A 16,266-nucleotide genomic window follows, 5' to 3' on the forward strand; every position below is an offset into this window, starting at 1 on the left:
GTGATATTCATACATTTCAACTTGTTCTCATTTACCACTCGCCAACCTGAGCTCTTTATTTTATATCTTCATTTTTATTTATATTTGTTTGGATTGTAATACTTTGTCTATAAGATGTATTTTTCTTCTGACAATATAGTACATTTGATTTGATTTTCTCTTCCGAAAGTAAAACATCATAGTCACGGTTGAACTCATGCCTTTCTGCCAAAAAATTGTTTGCAAAAGTGGAATTGGTCTTCGCATTGATGATTCTACTATGTTCTTTTATTATTTGGCAAGAACGACAATTCAACTTATACACTCCTGATCCATCTGACACTGCAGTTTTGTCTTCATTGTTTCTAATAAATTTGCTTGAATAAATATTTGTTCTGTAAGCCACGTCCAAGTATTTCATGTCATGTTATAAACTATTTTCAAAGAGATATGGTAGCATTTTATGCTTTGATAACTAATAATAATTTATTTCAGAGCCAAGAAATAGCAACAGAGGGTGAACTCAGAATTCATTCGGTGGATGACAGTGATAAAGTGAGAGATCTTCAAGACAAAGTGGCAGATTTGCAGGCAGAGGTCAGTATTCCTATTGCTTGATTAAGTTTCTGCTAAAATCAATCTGACGCACTGTGTTTATAAGCACATGCTTCGCTTTTTTTCATTTTGTACATAACTTTTGAGTTTACTGTCAATTATCTTATAAAATTCAACATAATGAAAGAAATGATCATCATGAGCTATCTTTGAGAAAATATCAATGTCTATAGAATAATTTACTGATTTGTTTTTTGTTTTTAAAGAAATTGTTTATATAATAATCTTCCATTCTGAATAATTATTTCGTAAGTTCTGAAGTGAATAACATTATCAAATCAAATTTTAATTTTTTGTGAAATGCTACTAACAATTTATTCAGTTTCCCACGCCTATCACTAGCCCGGACACTGAGCCTTGGAGATGGCTCGAGTAAGTGTACAAAAGTTTGCTTGTTTTTGTTTTTAATCATTCGCATGTTTGTACAGTTAAGAGGGAATGATATGAGTGTTTATGTTTTTCAAAAAAGGTAGTACTGAGTAAATGCCCTTCATAAAAGCCAGAATGTCGCACATTCCGATTTATATTATGGAAAAGTATCAATAATTATGAAACCTCAGAATAGAAAACAGAGTCAATTTGAAAATTGTACGAGCGAAATTTAAGATGCAGGCATTTTTTACAGAAAACTTAACGTGTTTGAAGTACTCTGGGTTTTTAACTTTCTTTACAACCTGAGAAACGGATAAATCCAAATCAGTAAAGAATCTGCGCAAATATAACAACTGGCAAATTGAAAAGATCCACGATACTGATAACAACATAAAGTTTTGAGAAAAATTCTAGCATATTTTGATTTGGTAGATATTACATTTGGGAGAGGAAGGTTTGGAACTCAATCTTTTGGGATGTCTAAAAATTGTATGTGTATGAAGTTGGATTCTTTCAATCTCTCTGCATACAATTCAATAGCGTAAATTTCCGCTTGAAATTCTATCGCATAGGTTCCTAAGCAGGTTGATATCTCTGTCGTAGGTCTGCGACTGAAAAAACATGCTCCAGAACCGGAAGGTGTTTTTGATCCATCTGTGAACCAACAACTATCTGCTCTTAATAATTCCTTCTCCCGTGGGATCCAATCCTCTCTACTCGTGAATAGTACTTTATAAGGCAGTTCGTTGTTGACAGTTGGAGGCATAAAGTCAGAGATCATTTCCAGAATGCTGTGACTTCCAGTGTCAACCAACAGTCTGTTGCCCTCTGCATTAAATTGATTTGTGCGATTAGCAATATGCACAAGCCTGTACACAGTCCATCTAGCCTCTCTCTCCAGAAAAATGTGGAGAGGAGGTAGATCTAGAAGGATCTCCATGGCCGCTGACGGTTTGGTACTGATGGCACCACTGATAGCCAGACAAGCCTGTCTCTGTAAGCCAGAGACCTTTGCTTGGGCCGTTTTTTCTCAAGCCTTCGGCCACCAGGCAATTGCACCATAAGTGATCATTGGTCTGACAATCATCACATAAATCCAGTGGATTTGTTTGGAACCTAAACCCCAAGTTTTACCACACATCCTTCGACATGTCCATAGATACAGTTTGGCTTTGTGTAAAACTTTTTCCAAGTGAGCGTTCCAGGTGAAACTTTTATCAAGGATAATGCCAAGATATTTCACCTCCATTCCAAATGGAATGACCTCACCATTGAGGGAAAGTGGCGTTAGATCGTCCAAATTTCTCCTCTTGGTAAAGGGGATTAACACAGTTTTGCTGGGCTTGACAGACATCTGCTCCCTCAGGCACCAACTGTGAACGCTTTGGAGGATATTACAAGCTACCCTTTCCGACGTGGACCTTGCCAGGATGACAAGGTCATCTGCATAAGCTTGCAGTCAACTTTTCTTCTGTCTAGGGCATCAAGCAGACTATCCATCAGGAGCGACCACAGAAGAGGAGATAGTACCCCACCTTGAGGGCAGCCCCTGGTGACCCTGAACCTAATGGTTTCGCCTTGAAGAGTCGTAGTTGCAGTTCTCTTTACTAACATGGCATAGATCCAGCCAGTTATGGTCGATTCTATACCCTTCCTAGCCAGAGACAATCCTATAGATTTGCTATAGAGATGCTCCTTCTATATCAAGAAATACAGCAACCGCAAAATCCTTGTTGTCAAGGGATTGGGAAATTTTCTCAAGTTTTATTTTTTGGTACTTCGGGAGCTGTCTGACTTGTCCATTTAGTCCAAGTCTCCATAGAACACTGCAGCCTCTTGGGCATATTGCGTTTATTTTCCCATCTTCTCATGACACCTATTTCATCAGTCTCGTTCCCTGTACTAGTTTGTACGGGTTCCGTGTTGGATGTTCGTCATATTCTTCTGGACGTAATTTCGTAAGTCCATATATTGCCTGCCTCCTGTGATTCAGTGCCTCACATTCGCATAAGATGTATATCCCTTAGTTGCATAATCTGCAGCTGGGTCCTCGTTGTACAGCCTCATTTTATTCAGGTGTCCCCTAAGCGGACAATGACCGGTTAGTAACCCTTTAATTATTCTGAGCCGATCCCTACTATATTGAAGTAGTTCTTCGGTTCTTTTCTCGGACGGTTCCCTACCTCAACCAGGTTGTTTAATGCTAAATCTGTTGATTTGCCGGTTTGATAAGCATCCTGGTGGTTATTCAGGGGAGATGCATATAATGCTACCCTCCTGATGTGTTCGTCCAGTATCCTCTCAAGTTCTTTCAACAGGAAGGATGTAAGGCTGATTGGTCGCACCGATTTAGGGTCTCTCCGATCCACTTTAGGTATGTATACCACCCTTGCTGCCAATCAACTAGGTGGTATATAGTTTCACGCCAGACTAGCTCTATACAATTTTGTGAGAACAGGTAAAATTATTTCCAGTCTGTTTTGAAGAAGAGCTGGAAATATATCATCCTCTCGAGGAGATTTGAAGGGCTGAAAATACTTGATAGCTCATTCAACTGCCGGTGCTGTGATAACCTTCTTTGCAACGTCCCAATCATTCTTTTTTGGGCGTTTAGCGCCCGCGAAGATGGGAGCTGTTGTTATCAAGAGTCAGATTTCCAGAAAAGTGGTTTTCTATCAGAAGCTCTAACGTTTCTTATCATGAATGTTCCATCGGGTCGTTTAAGCGACTCGATTTCAGCATTCGGCTCTCTAGAGAGAATCTTGTGAATTCTTGTGCGGCGAGGTGAATCATTAATTAGGTAGAAGGTCATATGAATCAAATTGTTATTATAAAGATACAGCATGATGACTGTCAGTTAGCCATATTTTGGGAATCAATAGGATTCATATCCTGAAAATTGGGAAATATAGGTTTCTCAATATGATTTATCCAATGAAAATAATGGTGTTTTTCGAACACTTTCGGTTATACCGGATGTTGGTACCAACTTCCTTAATTCAAATGTAACACCCTTGATATTTTCACATTTTTGAATACGTGGCATAATTCTAATGTGGCTTTATGTAATACTACGCTATTATTGATTCATCATCTTGTAGAAGTAACATTTCCAAAAAAAAAACAAGGTGTTCAGAATCGATGACTTCTGAATATATTAAATGGGCCAAAACTCAGTTTTTTCAAATGGAACACCCTGTATCTTAGGATAGTTTTGAAATTCCGAGATGATTTTGACTCATTTTCATGAAACATATACAAAAATCAACCGTTTACAAGATATTTCATAAGCATGTTTTCATAAGCAAGCCTTCAGTGTATACCTTGGATCTTCATGGAACTTTGAATGTTTTTATTCATATTGATTTTGGGAAATGAATCCTTTTTTGATAACAATTACTTCTTTTTTTTATCAATTTCAATGTGTACTCATCTTGCAATAGCCTTCGGTCCGGCAAAGTTGAAAACCCAGAGAGGTTCATGAAATGCTGTTTGTATTGTAGTGATCTCAAAATTCGATCTGTACAATCAGCTTGAAAAAAGCTGATGATGAAATTTTTGAAAAAAATCCTGAAGCAAATTTACCATCCGAGGGGTATGCAACTTTAAATTTATTTGGTGAGTTTTTGTTTTGATTATCGTCCTTCTGTAATGGCTCGTCATTGAGGTACTTATGTTGATGGTAACTTGACAAATAAATTAAACTTGCGAAAAAAAATCGGAAATCTCTGGTGGTAATTCACGAACAATTAACACTCAGTGTTTTTTGCAAGATAGAATGTAGTGGAGTGTTCCGATTGCCTGCTAGGAAAAGTTTTGGCGGCATGCTAATTTTTTTTTTTTATAATAAATTTATGTTCCTCAAGCGTTCAATCCCATCGGTAGTTTTTTTTAAACATTTTGATCATCTGTTGAATATTTCAGGTCTTGAGACTAGAAAGAGGCGGTACAGGCTACGGAGGCGGCCGCTTGTCAGGAGACAGATCATCCTCAATCGACAGCACAGAAGACGACTCCAAACTTGTTTTGGAGGACCCAACGCTTCGATTGAGTATCTCCGACTCTCCGACTACGTCACCTCAAGAGCCTAATTTTTGTGAAATATCTAATACGAAAAGAAATTTAGATTTAGCCCCCAACATGAATACGCACACAGCCGTAGATGTACATAATAGTGGAAATAACATGCCACAAGTCTGACACGATAACTGAAAGTTTGTGTTAGGTGAAATTGAATACTATGTTTCTGCGAAATGGATATAATGTCTGTGGTATCTAAAATAAGATGTTTTGAAAGAGTTGAAAATATGGTTCGAGATCGGAAATATACAGAGGTATACTACTCACAATCGATTTATCGTTCTTTAGTCAAATTGATGGATAGAAAGGTTTCACTGTGAAAGGTAGGCAATTTAAAAAATTATTTGTGGTTCGTCTTGAGGCAGCTAACACGATAAAATTTTGAAACTTGATTTGGTAGCAGATAATGTGATGTATCTGTATTTAACATATTAGTGTATTCAAGTCAAATATAATTATTTGAAAACGCACACCTTTTTTTAGGGCATTATCCCTCGATTCTCTCATAATTTTTGTAATACTTAGCTTTCTAGATGGTTTTTTAAAACTCTAGGTGACAGTGTGTGTTTGTACGTATTTTATAGTTGCCGTTTCGAATGCATTCAAATGCTCGTGATTAAAATAATGAATTAGTGATATATTGGAATAATTGAAATTGATTTGATAAAAAAATGGTGCAGGGTTTGTTATGATATGAAGTATAATTTATCAAAAGACCAACTACTAAAATAGAGAGCTGAAGTCTACGAAACGATTCAACGAACATTTTCTACTCCAGTTTATTGTGCTTTGAAAATGTTTACTTATTGTATTTGTGGAATCGATCACAGGGTTTTTACAAATATATTTCATTCTTTCGGGTTTTGAAAAAGCTTGATTTGAAGTGTTGATAGTATTGTTACTTTCAAAATAAGTGGACTAATATCTTGACCGAGAATAAAGGTATTATATTACTTTCCTTCCCACATTTCCTGTTTATCCGTGATCAGATGTAGAACATTGTTTTTTCATCAGCGCTTGTAGAGATTTTTCCAGCTTTCTCTACAATTCTGAGAAGGAATGTGGGGAATTTGGTCGATAGTTGAGAAATCTTTTCTAAAAAAAACATTCCGAGGCAATATTAGTAAAACTTCAATTCAATGTGAACATGAAATATCTAAACATGTCATCTGCATTTTGATTCAAACTTGTTCTCTAGCAAATAACGTTCAGTTTTTCAAATATCTTATGAATTGTTAGAAATATAAATATTGAATGTTAGATTTAGATTCGCTATTATATATGTTTAGACACCCATTAAAGATGAAGTGTTCCAAAAATTGGCCATACACATTTTAATAATTGAAAAGTCAAAGTTGATTGTAGATACTTGTCCAATCTAAGTTTTTTTTTTAAATACCGACTACTAATGTTGGGAGAAACTTTAGTTTGAATTTGATTCATGTATAATGTGTAATGGCCAGTCTATAAAATCATTTGAATATTGATGATTCCAAGGTAAATAGTATGATGTTCAGTAGTAGCATTTATATCGATGGTAAAATCATAATCAGTGCAATATTTTGAAGATTTTTACAAGGTGAAATTTTGGATAATTTACAGAATTCTTCGTGTCAAATTATGGAGATAATATTGAACTATAACAAATACCCATGTGACTGTGATAGAATCATTAGTCCCACAGTCATTGATAGTATTTACCTGATTCATTCTTAAAATTCGGTATATTATTTTCAATTGCTTTCAGCTCTTTTGAAATATGTATACAAAGTATATTTTAGTTTTTAATGTTGTGTAAATTTCTGAAACTCATTTGTTTTTTCATTTAAAAAAGTATTTTGAGAATGTACCAAATGATCAGAAAATTTATCAAGAATGTTCTCTCTTAATTGCTTGATATTAATGTCATTTTATGGCAGAAAATCAGAAAGTTATCAATTGTTATGATTATCTTCCCTTCAACTACTTTTGTTTGTGCAATATGTTTTCTAATTTTTTATTTTATTATAAATGTTTTCGCGCAATTGTAAGGTGACTTGTGTAATTTTTTTATGACTTTTATGGTTTTAAACTTTTTATATACATTCCAAAAACGAACCACTTGAGCTGTGTGGGGTTGAAAATGGTAATTTGTTAAAATAAATGTTCTAATACTCTGAAATACAATATCAAATATGTTAATACATGCTGAATGTGATTATCCCATTTTGTTTTTATTTTGATTCATGCATTTATTTTCGTAACAACCTACTTAAGCAATAAAGTATTATTATTGTATTGAATTCATTGTCTAATTATTTTTCTAAAAATTAAATTGTTATTTATTTTCTCAATAATTTATATTTATTTTTACAATATATTTGTTTAACAAACATCATGGTCATTTTATTTAACTTCTCTGTAAACCCCAGAAATGATGGTATCTGTTTGTGGTTGGGTTTAGTGTATAAAACATATTTTTACAGTTCGCAAATATTACGAGGTTCTTCCATAATTGACATAATACCAGTCTTTGAAGAGCGCTTTGAAATGCACGAGTTGACCAGGGTTGAACTTGTGGAAAAAAGGTTAAGTGAAAAACCCAAAAAAAATATGAAAAATATTTTCCTACAGTCCCTTTTCAATCAATCAAATATACTTCATTGTATGAAGATAAATCTTATTGACAAAGTCTTGTAAATATTTTTGTAAGTACCAAAATCTTTATAAAAAACATACAATAAAATTGAACAAATACCTTATATACAGTGCATTTCATTATTGTCCCCCCCTTTTATTTTTTAAACGGCTCAACTCAAAAAATTGAAATTTGGGTTAATGAAATTAATGCATGAATAGTCCATTTTGAAGTAACATTGACAGATGAAACTTTCAAGATGGCGACTGTGCGCCATTTGAGAAAAAATTAAATAGAAAAGGGGGTCTTGTGACACATCTTTCTGAAGCTCCTGACAAATGCTTCACAACCCTACAATATAATGTAAAACTCTTCAATTACTAAAAAATGGCGGAACTTTTAATAATTGCCTGAATACATTGACATTCAACTACATAATATGAGATAATAAGCTTGAGGTCAATTCAGAAGATGCTTGAAATGGTTGCCTTGAACTTCTTGACATATGAACAGCCTATCCGATATTTCACTCCAAACATTTTCGAACACTGTAACGTCAATATCTCTACAAATATTCATTATTCTCTGCTGTATATCCAGTATTGAAGCAGGTTCAGTTTCGTACACCTTTTGCTTCAAATAGCCTCATTAAAAAAAGTCGAAAGGTGTCAAATCTGGCGAGCGGGCTGGCCATTTTGTAGGACCTCGACGGCCAATCCAATGACCGGGAAAAGTAGTATCGAAATAGTTTCTTACTTGTCTGGAGTAATGTGGTGGTGCTCCATCTTGTTGGAATACAATATCCATATCGAATTCATTGGGATTCGCTTTGACGATTTCAGTGATGAGAGGGTCAACAGTAGTTTCCAGTATATTCAAATACAGTTCCCCTGTTGAATTTTGATCAATAAATGGAGGTCCTACAATATGGTTTCCTGATATTCCTGCCCAAACGTTAATTTTTTGTGGATATTTTCTGGATATTATTCCGGAATGGACGGATGACCTGGGGGCTTTTTGTTATGTACACTACCGGTAGTTGTGAATTTGGATGCAAGTTCGCTCAAATATTTTCTACAGAGAGAACAATTCGGAAACGTTTCATTGAAAATCCTTTGAGTCTCGTGAAAGTTACGCGTCGCACCGTAAATAAAAATAGCTTCAACTTTTCTTCCAATGGACGAGAATTGACCATTTTAGAGATTGTTAACGTGGTACCTTTCTACTAGTAAAACCGAAAAGTAAATGAGAATATTCTAACTGAACAATGATGTCAATTGTCGTACTGACATTTTTTGTCGTTTTTATAAACAAAAAATAACTTAACAAACCTTATCGTGTTGTTGGAATTGCCATATGGCAGATAAGAAGGAATATTTATTGAAATATCGATATTAATGTGTTTGTCTTCATGAAATTATTAAATGTTCCGCCATTTTGTAGTAGGTGAAGATATTGACTTCATATTCTAGGGTTGTGAAGTATTCGTCAGGAGCTTCAAAATGATGTGTCACAAGACCCCCTTTCCATTTAATTTTTTTCCCAGATGGCGCCCAGTCGCCATCTTGGAAGTTTCATCTGTCAATTTCACTTCAAAGTAAAGTATTCATGCATTAATTTCATCATCCCAAATTTCAATTTTTTGAGTTGACCCGTTCAAAAAATAAAAGAGGGGGGCATTAAGAATATGCACTGTATAAACAGGAAAATGAGAAATTCGGAGGAAGAGAGAGCTATTCAACTAGAAATACCAAGTGTGGGTTCGTTAGAATCTGATATTCCAGAACTGTACCAATAGACCCTATTAACAAGTAGCATTTCAACTGCATTTCTGAATTTGTTGAACACTGCAATTTCTTTAATTCAGGGTGGAAGTTGATTGGAGAGTTTGATCCTGATAACCGAGTCCCTAACTAGGGAGCTCGGAGAATTGACAGTTCTGTGTTACTGTTGTGGCTATGAGAATTGTATGAAGCAAGTAGGGTTGCACACATCGAATAATTTTTCTTTGATAATAATAATAATTTTATTAGTCTTTAGAAACACACAGGTTTTAGACTCGTCAATACAATTTCTAAAATAAGTTTGAGAGGATGGGATTCGTCAATACAGTTCCTATAAGACGCTTGTAGATGCATTATTCTTACAAAAAAAAACAAGTTAATAAGATGAAATTCTTATATCATAAAAATTGACTAAAATGTAAATCCACGAGTATTTTACAAATTATAAATCACCAAAAAAAAATTGGTCGACATTTTTCATCTTAATTGGCAGAGATTATGCTTCTTACTGCAGATTTTTCAATGACAAATATTCTATCAAGACATACCTTTGATGCATTACTTTTTCATTCAGTCCTAAGGACTGCGGAGGAAAAACGACTGCTCGCAAGTGGGAAAAGACATAGTCGTAGAAACGTCGGAAAGAAATCATTATTGAAGCAGTAGATGTTTTTGACTGTCAAATAATTAGTTTCATTACACCATTTTGAAAATTTGAGCGACACCATCATGACTCAAGGTTTTCTTTCTATCAGTTTCTTACTGAGCAACGATGGTTTAACAAATTCATCGGAATTCAACTTTGCATGCAATTTTTTTTGTGACGAAACAAGAATTCATGTCCGATTATATATTCATATCTTTTTATAAGGTGAATTATAATAAAATTACCTATAATTCAACGCCAGGAGTAGATATAAAATAATTGTATATCCACCCATTTTCCAAAAAAATCCATTTTTATTACCAGGAATTATGTTGTATGAAAGTTCATTAATAATTTCTCCATCAACCAAGCACCACATATCAAATAATATGTATAACTGAAGTAGGTATTTTCAGTTTTATGAAATTTTGGTAACCCCAAGTAATGCTATTATTTTGGTTTTGGGATATATTTCCTTTTAATTGTAATTGTTATCTTTCCTTAATAGGATTTTCGGAAAACAATATATATATATATATATATATATATATATATATATATATATATATATATATATATATATAGGTATTGTTAAATTGAAATCAATGTGGGAATGATCAAAGAGTACTTATCTATTTATTTTATATATATATATATATATATATATATATATATATATATATATATATATATATATATATAGATATGTCAAGCGACAGTTATGAGGATGTGGTGTGACACAACTTTTTATAGATCGTATATCAGGACGGTCCTCACAAAATGGATCGGTTGTTGTGAGGACTCCGAGTCGATATGTTTCAATGTTGAGTATATTTTCATTTAATAATATTACAGATCCTAAACTAGTCGCAAATAGTTCAGTTGATTGTTTCTAAGTTGCAAATCAAGAAATACAGCCAAAGCTGTGATTGAAAATAATTCCAAAGCAGTTGCAAATATGTTCGATTATTTTTCAAGTTGCGAATCGTGAAACCCAGATTTCCATCATCTAAGACTGTGATGGTAATGGAACAAACCAGCCCCGAAAATGCAATTAAGAACACATTTTTACGTTATTTAGGATGATGATAAAGGCTAGAGCGGTTATCATAGAAAAACTGCTTAAGTTGAAATGACTATTCAGAGTATGATCATGCTGAATATTATTTATTGTTTTTATCATGAAGTTTGTAACCTAGAAAGCAAAATCTTGGTGAAAAGGCCTGACTTTTCATCAATTTAATTGATTGTGTTTTATCTATTGAATCTATTAATACTAAATATATCTCCGCTAGAGATGATCAGTTATGATTCATATTAATAATTATTATTGTTGACATCATTGAATCTACAAGAGATATCGACAGACACAATCTCTAAGTTACATTACTAAACAGTGACAAAGTACAAATATTTTTACAACAAAATTAACAAAAAAATTGGACAAATGAGTAGTATAATTCCAAAACAAGCTAGCTCCACTTTCAAACTTTTTTTACCTATATTTGTTTTTAGATAGTCTATGTAAATTCTCATAGTTAATTCTGTTTGTTTTTTGCCTAAAACCGCAAGCTCCCGAATTTGTTCCAAAATCCGCCAGCTCCTTTCCTTCAAAACCCGCTAAATTAATTTTTTTATATTTAAATGCATATTTATCTTCTTTTTTATTAATTAAATTAAATAAATCATGGTTATATACCAATTTGAATGACATTCCCTATTGGAATAATTAAAATTCATTTAGACAGTTACTCGGGAATAGTATATACACTTTCTTTGCTTTTTATCAAAATATGTTCCCTGTGGAGTTAGCGGATATTGGAATTAGATAACTCAAATATCAAGGAACATAATAGTATTTTTCAATGAAGTAAAAACAAAGATTAAGCATATCCTTCTTTGTTTTGAGTTTAAATGCTCTCAATGGAATTCAGGTCAACCGGGAGATAATTGAATAATTTGATGACTCTCTACCCAGCTCCTCTGTCAAATAAAAAATTCATTAATTAATTGTTAAAGATTAATGAAGAAAGTGTTCTATGTTTTGGAAGTTGCAAACCTTTTGAATAATGTACGGATGACGCACATTTTTAAGTCGCGTATCTTGAAAACGGTAAATACTATCAATAATACATTTTTTGCAGTTATAGATGTCAATCACTATGATGAAAGAAAAAAGGCATACGATTTCATTAAACTGAATTATAGTATTCAACTGAAGAATATTAAACTACTCTCTCCACACCAAATTCATGCATGTATCCCTAATGCCGGGTCCAGACCAAGCAGACAAAAAGTGAACACGATTTTGAGACAAAAACACGACAAAATTGCAACAAAATATTAGGTATTCAAACAAGACAAAATTGAGACAAACTGTCCACACCACAACGACAAATGTGCAACACAATTTAGTTGATGGGAATTCGTTGTTTGACCATGTGGCGTTTCCACCAGGAGGAAAATTCAAAAAATGAAGATTTATTGCTAGCCGCAAGTTGTTATATTCTTCTTTCCTCTTCATCCAATGTTGGGAAAATGAAACGCAAACGTTTTTTGATGAGACCAAGCTTAAAAAAAGCGAGGAAGTTATTCCATTAATGAATTGTTAGTTCAGTTAGGTGAGGATGATATTGGACTAAGTGGTGAGATTCGTTCAAACTTTAAGAATTTTCTAAGAATGTCCACCGAAGATTTCGAGAATCTGATATGCCCTGTTGGTCCTGCAGTTGCCAAAAGACATACCAACTACAGAAATGCTATAAGTGTAACAGAAAGGTTAGCAATAACTTTAAGATTTCTATCGAGGCGAATCCTACCACAGCCTCATGTATCTTTCAAAAGTATCAAAGCAGTCCATATCTGTAATAATACCTGAAGTTGTGAAGCTTTAATTAACAGTCTTAGTGTTTATGTAAAGGTATGTATAACTTTTGTACGTAATTGGTTTGTGTTAATATGCTGTAACATAAACTGATTTACTACCTGGTCACCTAGTTTTGTCAGCGCGCACCGTCCACACTGCGCCGACAACTTGTCGTAAAATATGTAGACAAAACAGAGACCCTTTGATCTTTACCGACTGGCGATGGGACTTGCAACAGTCTCAGAATTTGGAAACAAAACCCAAATAAGACAGAAATGTATCGGATTTGTCGCCACTTTGTCGCGAAACATGAATGTTCTTGTCTTGTCGTTGTTTTGTCTGCTTGGTCTGGACCCGGCATAATAGCCTAAGCAATTATGTACATTTTCCCTCTTTATTGACAAATGACGTTTTGTCTTATGCGATTGGATTTCAGGATTTTCAGTTGTATTTTTGCATTTTACCGAGGATTTGATCTATTTATAGCATTCAAGATGTGCCATAAAAGGCAGAATAACAATGCAATTGCCATGCAGCAATTAGGGTAGTAACATATTATCAATCTTTTAACCTGATAGGCTGATATCCAAAATATTTTGCATGAATTAAGTTTATATTTGGTAGCGACATTGGGTTTCAATTTGAAATGACGAATAACCCATCTTCAATAGATATTCCAACTCTACAAAAATGTAGTAAATGAGGATTTAATTTAATAAATAAGTCCTATCCTGATTTTCTTCTAGATTCTCCATCTTGGCCTGATTTTATTGATTGTGAGAGATGATCAGATTTCTATGTATTTATAAGTTAGTTTAGAGATGTTTTGCCAACGACATTTCGATTTTAGTTATTTTTGTAAAGCTTGAGTAAATAATTATAGATTTTTCAAAGGATTATCTCAGGACATCATAGCCAAAAAATTTACTCCTATTGGTAAAACAACTATAGTTATTACGAATTAAAACAAAATTTTACTTTGTGAAATATCTTTTTCTTTAGTTTTTATTCAATTTGTATTATTAGGTAGTAATATTTAGTTATAACAATTGAAAATGTTAGTTTAATGGGTAAAAACTTGAATAAATACATGTCTGGTTGACATGTATTTATGACATGTTGACATGTCTGGTGATGTCTGGTTGAAAAAAACCAGACATCACCAGAAGATGGCAAATGAGACTTTGCCGAAACGTTGTGAAAATAATCCTTATGGGGAGAAAATACACAGAACACGGAGCGAAACGCGAGAAAACAGCTCATCATATATATATATATATATATATATATATATATATATATATATATATATATATATATATATATATATATATATATATATATATATATATATATATATATATCTTTTGAAAAACAATACTCCCTCGGTCCATTGCTATCAGAGGAAACAATTTTTCGAACTGCTCAATTTTTTTGCAGTCATATCGATAAATACTATCTTTAAAAATTATTTTCTCGCATACTGGGTGATGCCAACCAAAGTAATATTTTTTATATAGAACACCCAGTATTCCAAGTTATTAAAAAAAAAACCTATTTTGCAGACAATATTATTTTATTTCACCATCCGCATGCCTACAGCAATTGATCGAAATCCCAACTTTCGGAAACTTCACTACATTTTTTATCAGAGGTACACTATCGGAAAAACTGATATTTTACAAATTATACCAAGTTTTGGTAGTTTCTCCAAATTTTCTCAAAACCTCTGTTGCGATTACTCTTCATAAAGGTAGAGATATTGGTATATCTTCTAACTTCCAACCTATTTCCTTGATAACAACACTTGGTGATCGAAACACGTGTCGAGGTGTTAAAATTCTAGGATGTCGTAGAAAAATAGAAAAATGAAATGACAGGACAAGGGAAACTACCGAAAATTCTTCATATGATTTAATCATAAAAAAAGGAACTTCCATTTGAAAAAAGTCACTTTAGGCGGTTTATTAAATTTCATTTATATTCTTCATTATTGATCACCCTGTTCCTCTACAAGGAACCCGACCAAAACATAGTGATGGTTTCCTTATTGGAAAAATTGATAATTATTGTAGGATCTGCAAAAATCATTTTTGACATGAAAACCTTGACGTCAAAAACGGTTAGACTTAGGTACAGGACATTAAACACAAAAGTATTTAGATTCTGATGTAGAATCCCAAAAAGTAATAATATACAGGGTGTTCCATTTGCACCACTTGCAAAGAAAGCAACATATAAAGAGCCCTCTATATTCTGGAGCACATTTGTTCAATTTTTTGCCTGAAGACTTGAAACTCATCACCAATATGAAACATTTCAAACTATCTTTGAAATAGTTTCTCATCCACCATGCCTTTTATTCATTAGACGAGTATAAAAAACGTAGCGACTAGGCAGTTTTGTTTCAATGTATTTTAACATGTGTTTATATTTAAATATAATATATTTGTTTAATATATTTTATTTTATTCATATTATTCTTAATCAATTTGTAACGACTAGAATGTTCGTGATGTTTTTTTTTCTTAATGTTTATATAATGAGAATTTTTCCCTCTTTATGTACTGTGACTTATCTCATGTTGTAAAGCAACCATAAGAGATTAAATAAATATCTATCTATCTATATCTATAGGTTCGTTCCAACCAGCGTCAGAAACAGTTTCTGACAGTCAGGATTCTGCGCAGTAATGTGATTGCGTTCCAACGTGAGTTTCCAACCATTAGTAAACTATCAGTTTTCTTTTCCATCCAAGATTCAAACCTGTTCGAAATCTATCAGAATGGTTTGAGGATTATCTTCTAACCATCAATCTGACGCATGCGTATTCCGTATTACTGTTTCTGTTTTATGTTCATGCAACTTACAAACAACATAACCAGAGACATAACCTGCAAACATTGTTATAAAATAAATTATGTATTTGCTGGCGCAGGAAAAATTGGGAATTCTTTAAGTGAACATCTTTAATTACACAAATTAATTATTACGGTGACCTCTCAGTTCCATGTTGATAAGTAAATAGAATAGAGATATAAAATACTGCAACCTTCTTTTACTTTCCAGAAATACACTTGATTAGATTTATTTTTAAAGAATTGAAGGGGTTATATTTTTAGGAGTGACATTCGTTGTGGAATGTCTGAAATACAAACTGAGTAGAGAAAAGTATCTTCTGTATAATTCAGTGTTCATATAGAAGTATTTGTTTCGGAAAAAATTTTTACTCTCGTGTAATTCAAGGTTTATATGAAAGTAGCTGTTCAACGATTTACAAACAGTTGGAAATCTGTTTGTGACTCAA

The 16,266-nt window shown here is 33.2% G+C and overlaps 1 protein-coding gene across 4 annotated transcripts in view; it reads left to right on the forward strand.

Moving 5' to 3' along the window:
- Evi5 (Ecotropic viral integration site 5) overlaps nt 1-7,420 on the forward strand; it is a 118,156-nt gene extending 110,736 nt beyond the window's left edge. For 3 of the 4 annotated variants that reach the window (XM_074183010.1, XM_074183003.1, XM_074183016.1), the window contains 2 exons: nt 475-576; nt 4,891-7,420. In XM_074183010.1, coding sequence (XP_074039111.1) covers nt 475-576; nt 4,891-5,166 — 378 coding nt within the window. In that variant the 3' untranslated portion in view covers nt 5,167-7,420. Of the gene's footprint in view, nt 1-474; nt 577-916; nt 967-4,890 lie in introns of all 4 variants that reach the window. The other variant, XM_074183011.1, reaches the window with a different exon arrangement.
- The last annotated feature ends 8,846 nt before the right edge of the window (nt 7,421-16,266 follow it).

The sequence above is a fragment of the Leptinotarsa decemlineata genome, unplaced genomic scaffold (genome assembly GCF_025532065.1).
Source record: "Leptinotarsa decemlineata unplaced genomic scaffold, Ldec_3_MD MMD2_P_RNA_scaffold_2, whole genome shotgun sequence".
NCBI lineage: Eukaryota > Metazoa > Arthropoda > Insecta > Coleoptera > Chrysomelidae > Leptinotarsa > Leptinotarsa decemlineata.